This window comes from Triturus cristatus, chromosome 3_1 (assembly GCF_964204655.1).
Source record: "Triturus cristatus chromosome 3_1, aTriCri1.1, whole genome shotgun sequence".
In the NCBI taxonomy this organism is placed as follows: domain Eukaryota; kingdom Metazoa; phylum Chordata; class Amphibia; order Caudata; family Salamandridae; genus Triturus; species Triturus cristatus.
The window spans coordinates 228,730,843-228,748,440 of record NC_140583.1 but is presented as its reverse complement, the minus strand read 5'-3'; the positions used below and the strand labels follow the sequence as shown (position 1 = coordinate 228,748,440).

Genomic DNA, 17,598 nt, shown 5'->3' with positions numbered 1-17,598 from the left:
GTAGCAACCCTCGTTGTCCACAGTAACCCTCCCTCTTCCTTCAGCATACCAGGGAACAGGAGTTATTATAACTCCTAGACTGCCACAACTACCTATGGCCTCAAGATCGAACTCTTCTCTCCCCCCCCCCCCCCCCCCCCCCCCCCCCTGCATGCCACTTCTGTACTATCCACTCTCAGGTGATCAACTTTACTTCAGGCTTTGTGTCTGGCTACTGGAGCCTTTTAGGAGTATTCAGTCAATGAGAAGGGCGGTGCGTTGGGGTTGCTGCAAGACTTTAAGATTATGACGGTAGGTGGGGTTACATAATACTTAACCAATCTCTGCCGGATGTTCCACCCCCATTTCCCCCATCCCCCCCCCCTCCCCCCCCCCCCTCTTCAAGATCATCCAGGGCTCGGAGCAGTACTACCAATGTTTCCCAAGCTCTTGCTGCTTTCAGTGACTTCTCACTTCCTGTTAGTTTAGCTAATTGTTCCATCACATTCTGCCCACTTAATGAACTCTCTTCCACCTGGCTATGCTCGGTCCCTGCATGGCTTTCCAGCGCATAGTTATTTCCCTCTTAGCTAGTACTAGGCCCATATCTATACATTTTACTCGTGATTTTATTTTTAGGTGTGTGTGGAAACCAATGCAATGGGCAGTACCCCTGGGACTCCTCTACTTCTGTCAGTGACCTCCACCAACAACGTTAACTCTTCCCAGTACCTACCCAGGTGTGGGCACGCCCAGAACATGTTTGAAATCCACTCCTTCCCTAATACATCGCGGACAGGCTGCTGTTTGGGTGTCGAAATATTTATTAATCTCTGGGGTAAGATTTCTATATCCTGCTCTCTGCAGGATATAGAAATGCACTAGTTTGAATCTGGCATTCCTGGTACTTTTCCAAGCCCTCAACTATTTCTCCCCTGGCTTTCTCTGGAATAGCTTTCAAGGTCCACCTCCCACTTAAACCTCAGTTCTGTTAAGGTCTACATTGTTTCTCGGGGTTTTCACCTGTATAAGCACATGAACGCCTTGATGGTACCAGCTGCCAGAACCATGTATTGGCATCCTAGTGAAGTCCGTGGCTCAGTGAGCCCTTCTCTCCAGTGCTTTCGTATAGCCGCAGTGAGGGTGGCATACAACGGGAAGTCTTCCCCCCCCCCCCCCCCCCCCCCTCCCACCGGGTTAATCGTATTGATCCTGCAGATCATTAAATGGGATCATAGCTCCTTCGTATAGATCTCCCATAGTACCCAGCCCTTGCTCAACCCAGAACGTTCATCTCTGCCAGTCCCTCCTCCCCCATGCAACAGGCCCTCGCACATGAGCAGCGGAGTCTCCAGAGCATAAGGGCATCTAATTTTAGCACGTCTCAGACATCTGTTCCAGCACAGCTGGGCTGTACGTAACTCCAAGGGAAGCGTTTTAAGACCCACGTAGTGATGGATTCCTTACCTTAGAATTACCCACAGGCGTCGGACTAGATCCAGGAAGTTTTCGTCCGCAGTACCCATGCGCGTCAGTAGGCGTCGTCGTGCAGCTCCGCGTATGTCATTGGCATCGTCGTAGGCGCTGAGATGACGTCGCTGGAGTTACTTGGACGCGCAGACGTCAGTTCTTTTCTTTTACACACCAGCAAGCGCAGATCCGGGAAGAGCAAGTACCCCCCCCCAGTCACTTTTTGACTGAGTTTTTTTTCGAGGCCTTTTGTCTCAATTTCTTTGCGTCTATCGACTCCTGGTGTCGCAGGGATGCCCGGCTTTAAGAACTGTGGGGACTGTCACCGCATAATGTCGGTGACTGACCCGCACTGTGTGTGTCTCTACTGCCTGGGTCGCGACCACTACTCCAAATCGTGCCCCGACTGTCGGGCCATGGCGCCGAAGACTTTGCGGGAGCGGTCCCGAAAGTTGCTGGAAGTCTGTCAGTCTGCTCCCCACCGCTCAAGGTCCTGGTCCTGTCTGAGGTCGAGGAGCGCCTGTGTTGGGCCTGGACCAAGTCTTGGTCCAGGCCCAACACAGGGGCTCCTGTGGACAGGAATGTGGCCTGCCTGGCTCTTGGTGACCCACCCCCCTCTTTCTCTCCCAACACCCCACTCCCAAGGGCTTGGTTGTCCAAGCCTCTGCTTACCAGAGCGAGTTCCCTTCTGCACCTCCGGACAGGGAATTCAAGCAGCTGAACAGCTTGGCAAGAAGCGGTTTTCATCTACCAGCTTAGGGCTGCGTTCGGTGAACACCACATGGGCCGTTATTTCCACTCTCTGTGGAATATGGTTGCGCAGATGCTGCCCAACTGTCCGGCGGAGGCACAGACAGTACTCTTCCCAAGCTATAGCAGCTGGTAGAGACGCAGCCAAGTTCACCATTCGTTGTGGGCTTGATACTGCCGACTCCCTGGGCAGGGCTATTTCCACGACTATGGCGCTTTGGCACCACGTCTGGCTGAGAACTGGCTTCTCGGGGGATGTCCAGAACACCTTGATGGACTTTCCCTTTGATGGCATTCGCCTTTTTTTGCAATAAGGCGGATAGTGCGTTGGCGCGGTTTAAGGACTCGCGGGCTACGGCCAAGTCCTTGGGCCGGTCTGCCACCCGCCCTCCTCTGCCTTCCGCTTTTCGCTCCTTTCGTGGCTACGGAATGGGTGCCCCAAAACGTTTGTTGCTGCGCAGGCCTGTGGCTCTGGAACATTCTCAGCACAGCTGCGGACGAGGGAACCGTCGGTGGTTCTGGGGGACAGTGGGCGGGTTAGTCCACCTCACCCCCACAGCATCCACTGCAAAGTCTTTCTAGTCCGACCTTTCAGGCCCATAATACACCAGTGGGCGGCAGAATTCGCCATAATCTCCCCCACTGGCACAACATCACATCGGACAAGTGGGTTCGGCAAATTGTCCGCAGGGGCTACTCCCTCCCCCTCCAGCCATGCCACCTCAAGACCACTGCATGTCGGGGGACCATCTTGCGCTTCCTCAGCAGGAAGTCACATCCCTCTTGGCCAAGGGGGCCATCGAGCGCGTTCCTGGGCCAGAAGTAGGTTGTGGTTGTTATTCCCACTACTTTCTGGTCCCTGTTTCTTTGACCTTCGGAACGTCAATCGCTTTCTCCAAAAGGAGAAGTTCAAGATGCTCACACTTGCTCAGGTCCGGTCTGCCCTATACCCGCAAGATTGGATAGTAGCGTTGGTCTTGCAGGGCGCTGACTTTCATATTCCCGTGCTGCCAGCCCACTGGCGTTACCTGCGGTTCACAGTAGGCCACAAGCACTTTCAGTTCACCGTGCTCTCTTTTGGCCTTACCAGTGCCCCGCTGGTGTTCACGAAAGTGATGGCAGTGGTAGCAGCTAATCTGCGCAGATCCGGGGTCCCAGTCTTCCACCCCCATCTCGACGACTGGTTGTTGAAGGCGGACTGGCCCCAGGCAGTCGTCTCCCGCCTCCAGACTACGGCAGACCTCTTGCATTTGCTGGGGTTCTCCATCAACGTGCCGCAGTCACACCTGATTCGCTCTCAGAAGCTTCTTCATCAGAGCAGTTCTGGATTCGGTGCAGTTGCTGGTTTATCCTCTCGAGCAGTGAGTCTGGGATATTCAGACTATGATTCTGATCTTACAGCCTTTATCCCGGGTTTTGGTCAGGATGGCTCTCCGGCTACTGGGCCTTATGGCCTCCTGTTGGTGGATCATGCCAGATGGCATATGCGGGCTCTGGAGTGGGACCTGAAGTTCCAGTGGGCACCGCATCAGGGCAACCTGTCCAGATCTCGGAGGGCACTGCACAACAATTGCAGTGGTGGCTCACGAATCACAATTGGAGTCAATGACAGATCCCTTCTACCTTCCCCAACCAGAACATACAGTGGTGGCGGACATGTCCCTTCCGGGATGGGGCGGCCACATGGGAGAGGCGGAGATCGGAGGACTCTGGTCTCTGGCGGAATCCCGTCTCCATCTCAACCTTCTGGAACTTCGGGCAATCTGACTTGCACTGAAAGCATTCCTTCCCTCTGTCAAGGGGAGAGTAGTTTATGTGTTCACGGAACACCACCGCCATGTGGTACTGCAACAAACCGGGTGGGGTGGGGTCGTGGACCCTATGTCAGGAGGCTCGGTGTCTCTGGACATGGTTGGAACATCAGGGTATTTTCCTGGTGGTTCAACACCTGGCAGGTTCTCTGAACACCAGGGCGGACGAACTCAGCCACTGGTGCATGATGGATCACAAATGGTGTCTGCACTCTGGCGTGGCGCAAGGTCTCTTTCAGCAGTGGGGAGAGCCTTGGTTAGATTCACCACCGAAGAGAACGTGCAATGTCAGTTCTGCGCGTTGGAATTTCCAAGGCGGCACTCGCTATTTTAGTCACGAGTGGAGTTGCGGTCTACTATACACCTTTCCACCAATACCCCTTCTACCCAGAGTGCTGAAGAAGGTAAAGCGCGACCAAGCCCAAGTCATTATTGTGGCTCTGGATTGGGCTCGAAGAGTATGGTATGCTGAGCTACTCAGCATGGCTTTTGATCCCTGATCCGACTGCCTCTTCAGGAGGGTCTTCTGTTGCAGCAACAGGGGACGATCTTCCACTGAACCTGTCCAGCCTCTACCTCCTTGCGTGGAGATTGAGCGGCGGCAGTTGATGTCTTTTGACCTGCCTCCCGAAGTGTGATGTAATCCTGGTAGCTAGGCGTCCCTCCACTAAGACTGTATACGCCTGCAGGTGGAATACGTTTGTGGGCTGGTGCACAGCAAAGGCTGTGGATCCTCTTTCATTGGCCAGCAGGGCTCTGTTCTAGGCACTATCCAGGGCTATCTCTTGCCCATTTCAGCCTTTTTACAGCTTCCAGATCAGCCTTCACTTTTCAAGTCCCCTGTTGTAAATAGATTCTTAAAAGGCATTACTCCTCTTTTTCCCTCCTGTTACTTTCATAATGCCTCAGTGGGACTTGAACCTGGTTCTGACATACCTGATGAGTGCTCTCTTTGAGCCACTTCACAACTGTCCTCTTCGTCTTCTCACTTTAAAGACAGCTTGTATGGTGGCCATCACCTCTGCCAGAATGAGTGAGCTCCAGGCTCTTTCTTCTAAATCTCCTTTTCTCGCTGTCAATCCGGACAAAGTGGTTTTAAGGACTCGTCCTTCTTTTCTGCCGAAGGTTGTCACTGCCTTTCACATCGGGCAGACCAACACTTTGTCCACCTTCTTTCCGCATCCCTCAAGACAGAGGCTCCACCGTCTGGACCCAAAACGTGTGCTCTCATTCTACCTAAACCGCACACAACAGTTCTGGGTAGATGACCTGTTCTTTGTTGGCTACGTGGGTGCCAAGAAAGGTCGGACTGTGCACAAGCGGACCATCTCTCTGTGGGTTGTTCTGTGCATAAAGGCTTATTCTTTGGCTAAAAAGAGCCTCTGGTGGGGCTGCGCGCCCATTCTACCAGGGTGACTGCAGCCACTACTGCTTTGGGACGGGGAGTTCCCTTGCATGACATCTGTCAGGTAGCTACATGGGCCTTGCTGCACACGTTTATCAAGCACTACTGCCTGGACAGCCAAATCCGGAGAGACTGCTTCTTTGGCAGTTCTGTTCTCCAGGACTTTCTGGTGTGATCTTGGTTCACAGACCCACCACCGGGGTTGGTTTTGCTGGGGTATCTATTCTAAGATAAGGAATCTATCACTACATGTTTCTTTCAGATGCACAAGTTACTTACCTTCGGTAACGCTAGAGCTGTAAAACATTAGTAGTGATATTCCTTATCACCCCACCCATCCTCTCCCTTCTGCGAACTGATTTCTAGGGTCAAGGTCCTCCCTTTCAGGGCCCTAGTTTCATGGCACCAGTGGTCAGTTTTGTGCATGGCTTTGCGTTCCTGGCGCGGAAAGTCGTGTACAGCGCATGTCTAAGTAGTGCCAGCGTCATCTTGGCGCCAACGACGCATGCAGAGCTGCACGACGCTGCCTACCGACGCGCAGGGGTACTGCTGACAAACTTTCCGGATCCAATATGACACTTGGGGTTAATTCGAAGGTAAGGAATCTATTACTACTGTTTCTTACAGGTATATCGTTACCGAAGGTAAGTAACTTGTGTGTTAACGATCTAACCGGAAGCATCAATACAATTTTGGGATAATACTTTTAGTGTCACTAGGTTCTCCCTCACCTCTTTCACCGCTCTGATGGGTGACGAGCCACACTTTGTGAGCCACCCATTCTCCCTCAAACCCAGACACTATCGATTTTAAGTTGGGTAAAGTATCTCGCTGGTATGTAGACCGGCAGGGTCCCAAGTAATGCAGTACTCTCGGTAGAGTCACCATCTTGAGCAAGGGTACTCTGTCGGGCAGTGGCAAAGAGGCCCAAAATTCAAGATTGCCTTCCATATTTCGAATCACCCTCCCTAGGTTGCCCTCTAGTATGCCCCCCCCCACCCCTGAGTGTGGTATATTTGGGTGCCTAGGTACGTCAAGCTCCCATCTTCCCATCTCACTCCCTCTGTCTCTTGCGGGCCTATCCTACCTTCTTTCACAGGAAATAAACCAGATTTAGCCCAGTTCACTTTTAACGCTGCTCCTAATGCTTGTAACAATTCTTTCGCGCCCTGCAGCACCTCCCCTGAGTTTGCCAAGAACATCGGCAGATCATCTGCGTAGAGTGCTATGTGATTTATTTACCCAGCAACATTGAGTCCTTGATAGTAGTGCCCCGTTCTGGCCTTGGTTGCAAACTGCTCCATCGGCAGGGCGAACAAATGTGGGGGGTGGAGCGGACAACCTTGGCCTACTCTGCAAGCATCCGATACGAGTCTGCCGGTTTTAACCCTGGCGGTGGAGTTGGAATACAGGAGGACCGTCCAACCCACAACAATCTCCCAACCCAGCTTTCCGCATCCCGTGGAATAAATAAGGCCACTCCGATATCAAAAGCTTTTTCCTCTATCCACTGAGCAGACAGTCAGTTTCCTTCCTATACATGTCTGCTTTTAATACCTGCAGGAGACTCCTGACATTGAGGGCTGTTTCTGGTGGGGATAAACACTGATTGGTCACTTTGTTAGGGTTGTCGTGTGAATGTAAGCAGACGAGCGGCCAGTACTCTACTCAGAATTTTGTAGTCTAGGTTAAGCATAGAGAGCGGGCAATATGCTGCCCTATCCCAGGGTAGCTTCCCTAGCTTAAGCAGCGGTATTATGATTGCCTCTCTGGTTGAGACAGAGGTGCCCCACCTGTTTCGCTTCATTGTACAGCGTTGCCAATCTGGGGGCTAATGTCAAAATTCAACTGGTAAGCCATCTATTTCCGGTGTGTTGTGCCTTGCTACATTTTTAATAGCTCCCCTGACTTCTCCAATTTTTCTCCCGCCACATGACCTTCCCCATGTCCTCGGCGAAGGCTCGCTGGTCCAGTGTCTATAAACTGGGCTAGGCTCTCCCCCGCCTGGGTAGACCTACTTTTGTACAGATCAGCATAATCTAGGAACAGGTCATTGATGCCATGCTGGTCAGATCTACCTTCTCCATTCGGCTCCCTAACCTCTAGTATGACCAAACATCTCCTGGCTGGGTTAGCTAACCAAGCCAGTAGCGCTCCCGACTTATCCCTCTCCATATGAGTTGTATATATTTTTTTTATAGTCTATAAACAGCCGAGGCATTCCACCTGTATCGCCACATTCTCTCTAGAGTCTAAAAGTGCCCCGTGCTTAGCAACGTTCTCCGGTCTTTCCTGCTAAAGTTCCCTGAGGCGCTGATCTGCTCTCTGAATGTCCTCCAGCAAGGTCTTCTGCGTTCCCACTATCCCTGATATACAAATCCCCCAGATGATCTTAAAGGCATTAGACTCTTTCAAAGAACTCGAAGCTGAGTTAGCATTGTCCTTAAAATGGTGTTCAATGGCTGTGCTCAGTTCTCCTTGGAACACCTGATCCTCTAAGGCCTCAGGTCGCAGTTGACATGTTGGTATTTTGGGTCTTGCTCTATACCACTGTAAGCTTATCCGCTCTGGGTTGTGGTATGCGATCGTTAGGGTTAGGTATTCGCTACAACGCACGCCTTCATATACTTCTGATGAGTACAATATGGCATGTAGTCGGCCATGGAGGTCGTGAATGCCGTGAAGGAGTAATCCAGGGTTGCTGGGTGTTGGGCTCTCCAGGAGTCCACCAGTCCCCATCCCCCTGCCAGTTTCGCCGTGTTTCTGCTTTTATATGTGGGGGGCATCCAGTAGTTGGGGGTGGGAACAATCCAGATTAACATCAGATATGCAATTAAAGTCTCCTCCCAATTGCACTCAGCCAGTGAGAATAGAGGCCAATTTCCCAGAGGTAAGAAAGTTGGTTGCTCCGAATTGGATGCGTATATGCTCCCCAAATTTATCTCTACCATCCAACTTCCCAGAGACCACCACATTTCTGCCCTCTGGATCTATAATTTGTTTAGCACATTGAAAGGGCACTCCCGCCCTCACCCAGATCCGTGCGAATGCTGAGTAATTGGTGTAAAAAAAAAAACCCTCGCCAGCGACGTGACAACGCTGCCTCTTCGTTTGCCATAAAGTGGGTTTCCTGGAGCAGAATAATCTGGGCCCCCCTCCGGATCAGATGGGCGTGACCTATGACGTCGTACCATTGAGTGCATCCCCATACATTCCATGTAATACATTTTTAAATCAACGGCTGGCCCCATGGAATGTGGGTAATCTCGCTCTTGCCCTCTTTCTTTGTGACACGCCCGTATCCCACTAACATTTCAAGAATCAAACAAAACTCCCAACTCTTCCCCCCAACCCCCCCCCCCCCCCCCCCCCCCCCGAGTCTGAGGAATTTGTGTCCATCCAGACATTACCTAAATATGCGGATTTCACCATTAGGTACAGGTGTTCTCAGCCAATGGCTCCAAGCCCAGATCTCTGCCCGCCGCCACCCTTCATACCTGCAAAAAGGTGCTTCACCCTGGTCCAGTAATCCAATCTTCTACCACTATTCTAATAGTAGTGGCCGGTACGCGCCCTCTTAGTGCATGATCATGGTCCCACTCCTCAGAAGTTTGGAGAGATCTGATGGTACGGGTACCTGAGGTTCTATGCCATTTAATCCATGTCTTTAGCTTTCCATCCACTGCTCACTCTTGAACCGTACCATGGTGTTGTGCATGGAACTAAAATCCATGTAGAATACCAGTGAGCAAATGAGTTGCATGCCGCCATCCTGTCTGGATTAGTCCTACTGCGATACCTTTTATTCAAAACTCCGAACAGCTATGGAAACGGTTTAAGGTTATAAGTTGCTGGTTAAGATGGTTGAATTGCAGCAGCGTTGAGGGTCTTCATAAAGTGGGAGCTAGGCGCTCAAACTAGAATAACTGGATTAGCTATATTTGCAGCACATGCTGTAAAGCCAGTTGCCTGCAGGTCTAGTCTTAAGTGTTCATGCTTGACCCTGCTTATTAAGTAAATGGCATGCCTTAGTTCCTGGCATGGAGCACAACATTCCTCCTAATGGGAGGATTTCACGTGCCATCTTTTAACATGAGGGCAGTTTTAAATCCCCCAAACCATACAGTATTGTATGGTCTTTTCCAGTGTAAGACAATTGCAACTATTGCCTAAGCTTTGTAAGTAGCCTTCAAATGATTTGCGCAGGGAGTGTGACAGCCGTAGCTGCATGATGGGTTATTGCCTCTGTACTTGCTGACACTAGGGTTTGTAGTTTAAATTTTTTTTTTTTTTTTTTTTATGGGAAGGCAGAATATAGTCGTAAAGGGAGTTTGTTCATTACTTCAGTAGAATGGTTCTATCATGGGAATAGTCTGTTTTTTAGATCTGTACTTGAGCATGTTATCTTTATTACTTTTCAGATTCAGCCAGTCTCCAGAAACAAGCTTCAGCTGGTGGGAGTGTCGTCCCTACTCTTGGCAGCAAAGTATGAAGAGATCTTTGTTCCAGAGGCTAGGGACTTCGTGTATATGACGGACAACGCATATTCCAATGCTCAGATCCTGGAAATGGAGATGTTAATACTACGCGGGCTGAACTTCAGTTTGGGACGACCACTGCCAATCCACTTCTTGCGGAGAGCATCCAGAGCTAGCAATGTAAAGTATAATATTGTTGCAGGTTTGCTGCTGCGATTGCAGGTCATTTCAACAGGGTGTAATGGTACCCCAATCTCCCATGCTGTTTGGTTCTTACCATGTTGAAGGAGGCATTCAGCTATCTTTTTAGTCTCCAGCTGTGTGTTGTGCACTTAATAAAATAAAAATGTGCATCGAGGTTCTTTGGATACGCCCCTTTTATCCTTTGGCCTTTTTTAGCGGTTATCGCTGTTTTGCTACTGGTCCTCGCAGCATACAGCACGGGGCAGTGCGTCCGGCAATGGCTCTTGTATTGAATGAATGCATGCACTTCAGTACTCGTGCTTGCATATATTTTAGGAATCCATGCGATTAAACTAACTCCCGAGTTTATACAAATTCAAAGCTTCTAGTAACTTTTTGTTCCAGTAAGAATCCCATTTTCTTGAATGTGCCTCATAGCTAAATAATTGCTACACCTGTTTAATCTTGCCTTCCAGCTAGGAAACTCTCTCATAGGGGAACTAGAATATCTGCAATGTATTTTTGTAAAGTTTTTGTTGCAAGCATATAGTAGCCAGATTTAGGCTACAGCCTAATTTTCCGTTTTATTCTAGTGATGCATGTTAAAAATGAGAAAACGAATTAACAATTCCCAGCTTTTCCAATACTGGTTTGCACTTGTCCTTCATTGCTCCCTAATGTGTGGCCCATATTGCAATTATTGCAACATTGGTTGTGACTTTCCTTGGTTTGCTGATTACTAGGTAGATTTACTTGGAAAAGCACAGATGTACACTTGCTAGATTTACTAAACCAGGCTTTTGCAAGTGTCCTGTATTTTGCTTGGCAACGCTGAGCTCTTGTGTATGCCTTTCACAGAATGGATTTTAGTGCTCCTAAAATCATTCGTTCTCTTGGAGGATTGAAGAACTAACCAACTTATGTCCTTCTAAGTAGGAAGTCTCCTTCTCTGATTGGTCGTTTACATATGATCATAGGTTAAATGTAGGACCAAACCATCCCCGACATGAGCGTGTGTTAAACTTCTGCACTGTGGTGGCCAGGAGCCTAGTTTCCTGACCAATGGCTTATAAAGTTCCAGGGCTTTGGTATAATGTCCTACAGCAGTGGTTGAAAGTAACTGAAATCCATTTTTGTGCGAGACTCTTGTAAATCTAGCCTTTTGCTCTAGTGTTCCAATGCCACAGCCTTGGTTTACCCTTCATGTGAGTAGACGCGCCTCTGCCATAAGGAGACCGCAAGAAATTAGAGAATTGGACTTGCTTGGGAGGTAAAACCGGCAAGTGCTTGATAGCTATAGTGGGTCACTGAGCTGGACACATTATTGCTATCTTGACCGAGGTCATTGCATCTGAGTAAGAGTATTCCAAGCTGTTTTTACTTTAATTCCCCCCCTCCCCCCCCCCCCCCCCCCCCATTTGGAAAAGTGTGACTTCTTCCTGAAGGGGTTTCATACACTGAATAGTATTAGAATGCAATTGGCATCTTGGCAATGGTAGTCACTTGCACAAGCATGCCATGACATTGGTATTGGGGAGGAGGTGGGGGGGGGGGGGTCTCTATTTGTCTTACTTTTTGTGTGTATATACTTTAAATTCTTGTACATTTAAAGAGACTTTGAATATTAAGTGGAGGCTAAAAAATTAAGTTACCCGTAGCTTGATTTGTGGGAATATTGCAAGTACTCCAAACCGAGGTTGGGGTGATTAGTGGCCCCAATTGAAGCGCTAGCTTCCTGTGACAAAGAGGATGCTTTAGGAGCAAAATTGTTCATGATAGGGTGGAACCTAGCATATTGCTTTGTCTTTTAGAAATCCACCCAAATTCTAAAGCTGCATGCCTCCCATTAAAATTTCATATTTTGGGGTTTTTTTTGTCGTGAATTATAGAGAAGGTTTCATAATTTGTGTACTAGGTTCTGTATTTGTTTTGAGATTCACATCGTAGAAATCGCTTGTACAGACTGTTTTGTAACCTGACCTACTTTGCCATTGCAGGCTGATGCTGCACAACACATGCTGGCAAAATACCTGATGGAGTTGGTGCTGGTAGACTATGATGTGGCTCATTTTCGCCCCTCAGAAGTTGCTGCAGCAGCTTTATGTCTGTCTCAGAAGATTTTGGGGCGTGGCAGCTGGGTGAGTTATGGAAATGTGTGTAGCTTGTGAAAGTGGCTGTGTGAATTGATGCACAAACTTTAAGTTTCTGGTGACCTTCACGGAATCTACAACGTTCTGGTGGCCATTTGAGTCAGTGTCTAACTTCTGAAGTATAATCTGACTCCAGTTTTGGCCTCTGCTAGTTTCCCCCATGGTGCAATCAAATGTGCTTGTACGGGACTGGGTTCCTGATCAAGCAAGATGCATAGAGTTCACTCTGAAAGTGCTTTTTAGGAGGGGGGTCTTCGCAGTCACCTGCTAATGTTGTCAATCTGGCTTTTACCAGTCTGGGGTCTTCTCCTGAAAATAGCAACGTTGGCCTGGTGTTGATTACAAAGGAGATTAGGCTATAAGAGGGGTGAAGTGGTCATTGCATATACTGTAAGCTTACTAAGGCTGAGCTGATCCAGTGTGCAGGCCCTTCTGGACCGGTGTTGGATACAGCCTTCATATGTCGGAATTAATCACTATTGAACACATTTGCAGGCCTCGAACCAGATATATATTTTTTTAACCTGATCTGTAGCTCTAGCGACTTGAGAAATCTCTTCTACTAAACAGTGATTAACTAGTCGCAAATTGTGTGATCCTAGACAAATATTTAGTTGAGTCACCTTTTTCATCACATGCAGGGGCGCCTTTAAAAATGTGACTAGCATGTCTGCTGTACAAAAGCTCTTAAATAGACTAAACATTTGCTCCATGTGTAGTAATGTAACCCACATACAGGGTACAGATAAACCCCTGACTTGCCTTACTTCACTAATGGCATTGTCATCCAGGTGGGTGCAGGTATATTTCTAATAACTTTGTGCTAGCACATCATGCTTTTAATATTCATAGTCATTTAAAGGCCGACCTTATCCATTAAAATGGCCACAAAGCTTCCCACTGACATGCAGTGTACAAACGATAATGGGAGTAAATCTTGTTTCACCAAACATTTAGCAGTTGCACATCACCAAGTAAAGTATTCTGGTTTGTTATGAGGCTGTGAAAATCTTTGTTTCCATTTCACTTCGAAATTACAAAAGTGCTTCCCATACTCTGCAAAGTTAGAGTATGTTGTAAACCCCAATCTCCGGGATAAAATATGCAGCAGCTGTAGGAAGACCTAAGCTCACATGTGACCTGTCTTTATACACTCAGCAAATTTTACAAGTAAAACAAGATTTAAATACATATTTTTAGGGCTCATTCACTTTCTGAATGAACAGAACTCCCATTCTTTGTTCTCTAGCTCTTGCCAGAGGAAGTCCTAAAAACAGCTTGCCCTGATCAAGTTTGACTCTCCATAGCGAGTAGATTTCTCAGTTAGATTTGGAAAAATGAGCTATGCCTTTATCTACAGTATTCCAGCTTCTACTTTTGCCACACCCTCCCCACTTAAACTTTTTATTTAGGGCCTTGCTGGCAGGGTTGGATTGGGAATAAGAATCTGCACGGAAAAAAGTGGCCCACATTTGCATATTGCCTACCGCAAAACAGTGCACGGATTAGTTCCCCCTGCCCCAGCTCAATATGCATACATTAATTGGCCGGCCCAGCTAGAGAGGGAGTAACACCTCTGCCCTTTGACCTCATTTGCCTCCATAAAGGCCACACTGGCACCCACTCTGCCGCTGGCTGCATCCGAACAGACCTTGCCTAAATCACCCCTGGGCTGCCCAAAAGATGCCCACAGGTGGACCTCAGATATCGGCCACTCTGCCATTGCCCGAGTGCCCGCCTTACCAATCCGACCCTGCTTGCTGGTCACATCTGAAGACGACCATAAAAATGCATTGCCGTACGCTGCTCAACGCATTACTCTATGGCATTTTGTGGATCTTTCCATTCGAGCAGTCTTCCTCTTCATACAGCAAAATGAGTCCACTGTGCAATTGCTACATTAAAACTTTATGTACAATGCAAAAGCACTTACCCTACCAATGCAGTATATACATTGTGCAGTTGAAGGCAACCCACACCATGGAGCCAAGTTTCTACCAGCCCCCATCAGAACTGTGTGTATTTTCCAGCTGCCACTGATTGATCCATCCAATAGCTTTTTAAATCCACACAACAGTGGGATCAGAGTACACATTCACACACTTACACCAATTACCTGCATGAATGTAAGCTCTGCCTTGTGGATACCGATGCCAGAAGCATCTACATGCAATTGCGTGGCGATCGTATTGCTTTGGTTGTGCTCCTCCAATCATGACATTTATATTACTTTGGCGCACAGATGGTATCCCTGGATTATGGTCAGTGGTCTTTAAGGGTGGGAGAGGGTTGGGTTATCCTGCAGCATTAGGCGGGACATCTGCTCCAGGGACAGGTTTTGGGGAGGTTACATAGATGCAAGCTTTGTGTGGGGTGTATGTTTGCGTGTTTTTTTTGTTGGTTTTTTTTTTTTGGTTTACTTTGCCTGGTGTTCTTTGGCTAAGATCTTGATCTCGTGCTCTTTCTTGAGCCTAAAATTCTAATTGAGGTTTTGACCAAGTTCTGAAATCTGTCTTCACACCCATCAATCGACTATCTAGGTTTTAATTGGACCATCTTCGCCACTCAGTATCTTGTAAAGCCGGTGCTTTGCAGAATTGCACTTGCTCTAGTTGTTACACTGCATACAGATTTAATGACCTCTAGTGCATTGAGGGCTAATCTCTCTGTTTCTTTAAGGATCCTACTACACAGCATTACACTGGGTATTCGGAGGACAGCTTGCTGCTGGTCATGAAACACATGGCAAAGAATGTAGTTCGAGTGAACAACAACCTGACAAAACACGTTGTAAGTATTTAGTCATAGCCCCCCTCCCCCCCCCCCCTCCCCCCCCCCCCCCCCCCCGATCGGTTGGTGCAGTGTTCTGGTTAATGCGAGTTTCACTACTGTAGGGGCAGTCTGCTTGATACATCATACCTGAAGTGAGAGCGGTTCAGGGTTTGCTGTAACTATTTTCAATGGGATCTGTATTCTCGCTGCCATTTTAACATCTATAGGGTCCCACTGGGTACTTTGCTACAGTGAGGGCAGTACACTTCTAAAATATGCTAGTCATAAGTGACTCCCTTTTTAAGCTATCCAGCAGTCCACAAAATCAATTGTATGCTGGTTCTAATCCTGATTTAAACGACTTCCTCCGCTGTTCCAATGGTTGGAATTTATTTAAGGACGTTATAGACCCTCAAGACTAAACTATTACATTTTTTCTTTTGATAAATAAAATCTTGCTTGCTGGCCTGAAGTATTGAGCACTCGACCCATGCCACCACATGACAGTCTGGGTATTGTTTCCGATTTCTCCATGGTAACCCAAATCACATGAGTAATGCAATTCTGGTACTTAAAGCTGAGCTCTCCTTACCCATTAACCCACCCCAAAAATATCCTACAGGATTACCGTGACTATATTAATTCAATCTAGGCTTGACTATTGGTATGCTGCCTATCAGTAAAGTAAATCATGCAGTTCTGAGTGTTTGGAATAGTGCACAAGATTGTCAGCAATTGCACTCTACTCGGTCCAAAGTTTATTCCCCTAGCCTAGAAATGCACTTAATCTTTAGGTTACACTCTTGTAACCTAGTGGGTCAAATTATTATAGAATATTTAACTCTAGCTCTTACCTTTATTTAAAAAGAACAAAAAACTGAACCCATGCCTTAATCATAACCCTAGCCAGAGTGATCGCAAAACGACTGGTATTTCGACAAACTGTGGAACAGGAACACTATTTTCCACTCAACTGTATTTTGATTTTGTATCCATAGGCAAATGTGTAAGGCATGTTGATCAGATGCAAAAACTGAGTTGAGTATCACAAAGATATATGGTTCATCCACACCTGCAGCGGTAACAGCTACCCAGATACTTCAAGTAGTACTGTATCAGCAGGCAGAGTACTGATTGGGCATGATCCTTCTGAGAGCAGCACCTGACTCTTTATTTAATGGACTAGTCAAAGCCTCCATAGCCACAAGGCTTTACGTTTGTGGAGAATTGCTGAAGCATTGGGATGGGGAAGAAAAGAGATTCCCTGCAGACCAGACTGTTTACCTTGATGTACATGTATTGCAGCAAAACGTCTTGTCCAGTCGTAGCAAGCTGCCTTTTGAATACATGGTGGCAACATTTTCCAGCAAGATCTGTCCCCATCGCAGAATACTAAAATTCTCAATTTTCCAAAACTAATTTCTACACTAGGGCCTTTTTGTGTTGTGAATGTTAATCTCTTATTTTGTACCTCCAGGCTACAAAGAACAAATATGCAGCATGTAAACTCTTGAAAATCAGCACAATCCCACAGCTGAGATCTGAACTGGTTGAGAACTTGTATACCTCCTTGAAGGAAGAAGGCTCCTAGGAGTAACTTTTCTGCCGCTTGCACTTTTTACATTGATGCTGCTTTGTACATAAATTGTAATTTTATCCTAATTGATTCTTAATGTATATTGTGTAAATTTAGAAATAAAGTATCATTTTTTTTTTAAAAAAACTTGCAATTTATTTTTCTCTAGCTGCTGTACCTGCTTATCTCTTGCTGTGTCTTTGACGTAATCAACGGTGTGAGTTAGTGTTTTGTGTTTCTACACAGTGCACACTTGAGCTCTGTAGTGTTCCTTACTTTCTTGATTTGCCTGTAGATCCTTGCTCTCTACAGCTCAGGCCCCAAAACCTGACCAATGTGCCTCCTTTCAGTCCCCTTTCTGACTCTAGATAACCATACCAGAGACCATGGATTTGGGGCGTCACTCTGGGGAATGTAAGATTTGTTTGTAGTCCTCAATCTGTCTTCCGCAGTATTCCTTAGGCTGTTGCCTCTGTTCTAATCTCTCCTGAAATGTCTAACTCCTTCACTACAGTCACATTTAAAACTGAATTGACTTTTCACTTAAAGATGGCCCTTCAACCCCCAAAAGACTGTTGCTTCAGAGATGTGTGAAATGTTGCACTGTCCGATTTTACCCCCCCCCCCCCCCCCCCCCCCTCGGTCGGTCACCCTCATGCATATGATTTAATTCCACATCGCTGTGAGCACCATCCCGAGCACTTTGTAGGTGGATGATACACGAGGAGTAGTTAACTTCTGCCTTTAAAACAAGCACAGGCAGTCTGCAAGCTGTTAACCACTTTTAACAAAGTGGTAGCTTTTAATACGCCAAGTTTAACATGGCCTGGGAGTGCCTAAAACAAAATAGTGATGCATTAACCTTGCATACTGCAGAACTGGTTTGTGGTGGTTCTCCTTTCAAATGCCCTTTCCAGACAGCCTTTGTTTAGTGAGATCCCTCGCAGTAGAGTAGCCTTAATCGCCCACAACAGGAACACAACGGTGTGAGGGTTTGCACTAATTTCCTCAGTTGAAAGTGTGA

General features: G+C 47.4%; 1 protein-coding gene across 1 annotated transcript in view; it reads left to right on the top strand.

Annotated features, from left to right (window-relative positions):
- CCNB2 (cyclin B2) overlaps positions 1 to 16,721 on the top strand; it is a 64,387-nt gene extending 47,666 nt beyond the window's left edge. Inside the window, exons 6-9 of the mRNA XM_085643739.1 lie at positions 9,837 to 10,073; positions 12,074 to 12,214; positions 14,906 to 15,016; positions 16,476 to 16,721. Of these exons, the coding sequence (XP_085499865.1) occupies positions 9,837 to 10,073; positions 12,074 to 12,214; positions 14,906 to 15,016; positions 16,476 to 16,589 (603 nt within the window). The 3' untranslated portion in view covers positions 16,590 to 16,721. The remainder of the gene's footprint in view (positions 1 to 9,836; positions 10,074 to 12,073; positions 12,215 to 14,905; positions 15,017 to 16,475) is intronic.
- The last annotated feature ends 877 nt before the right edge of the window (positions 16,722 to 17,598 follow it).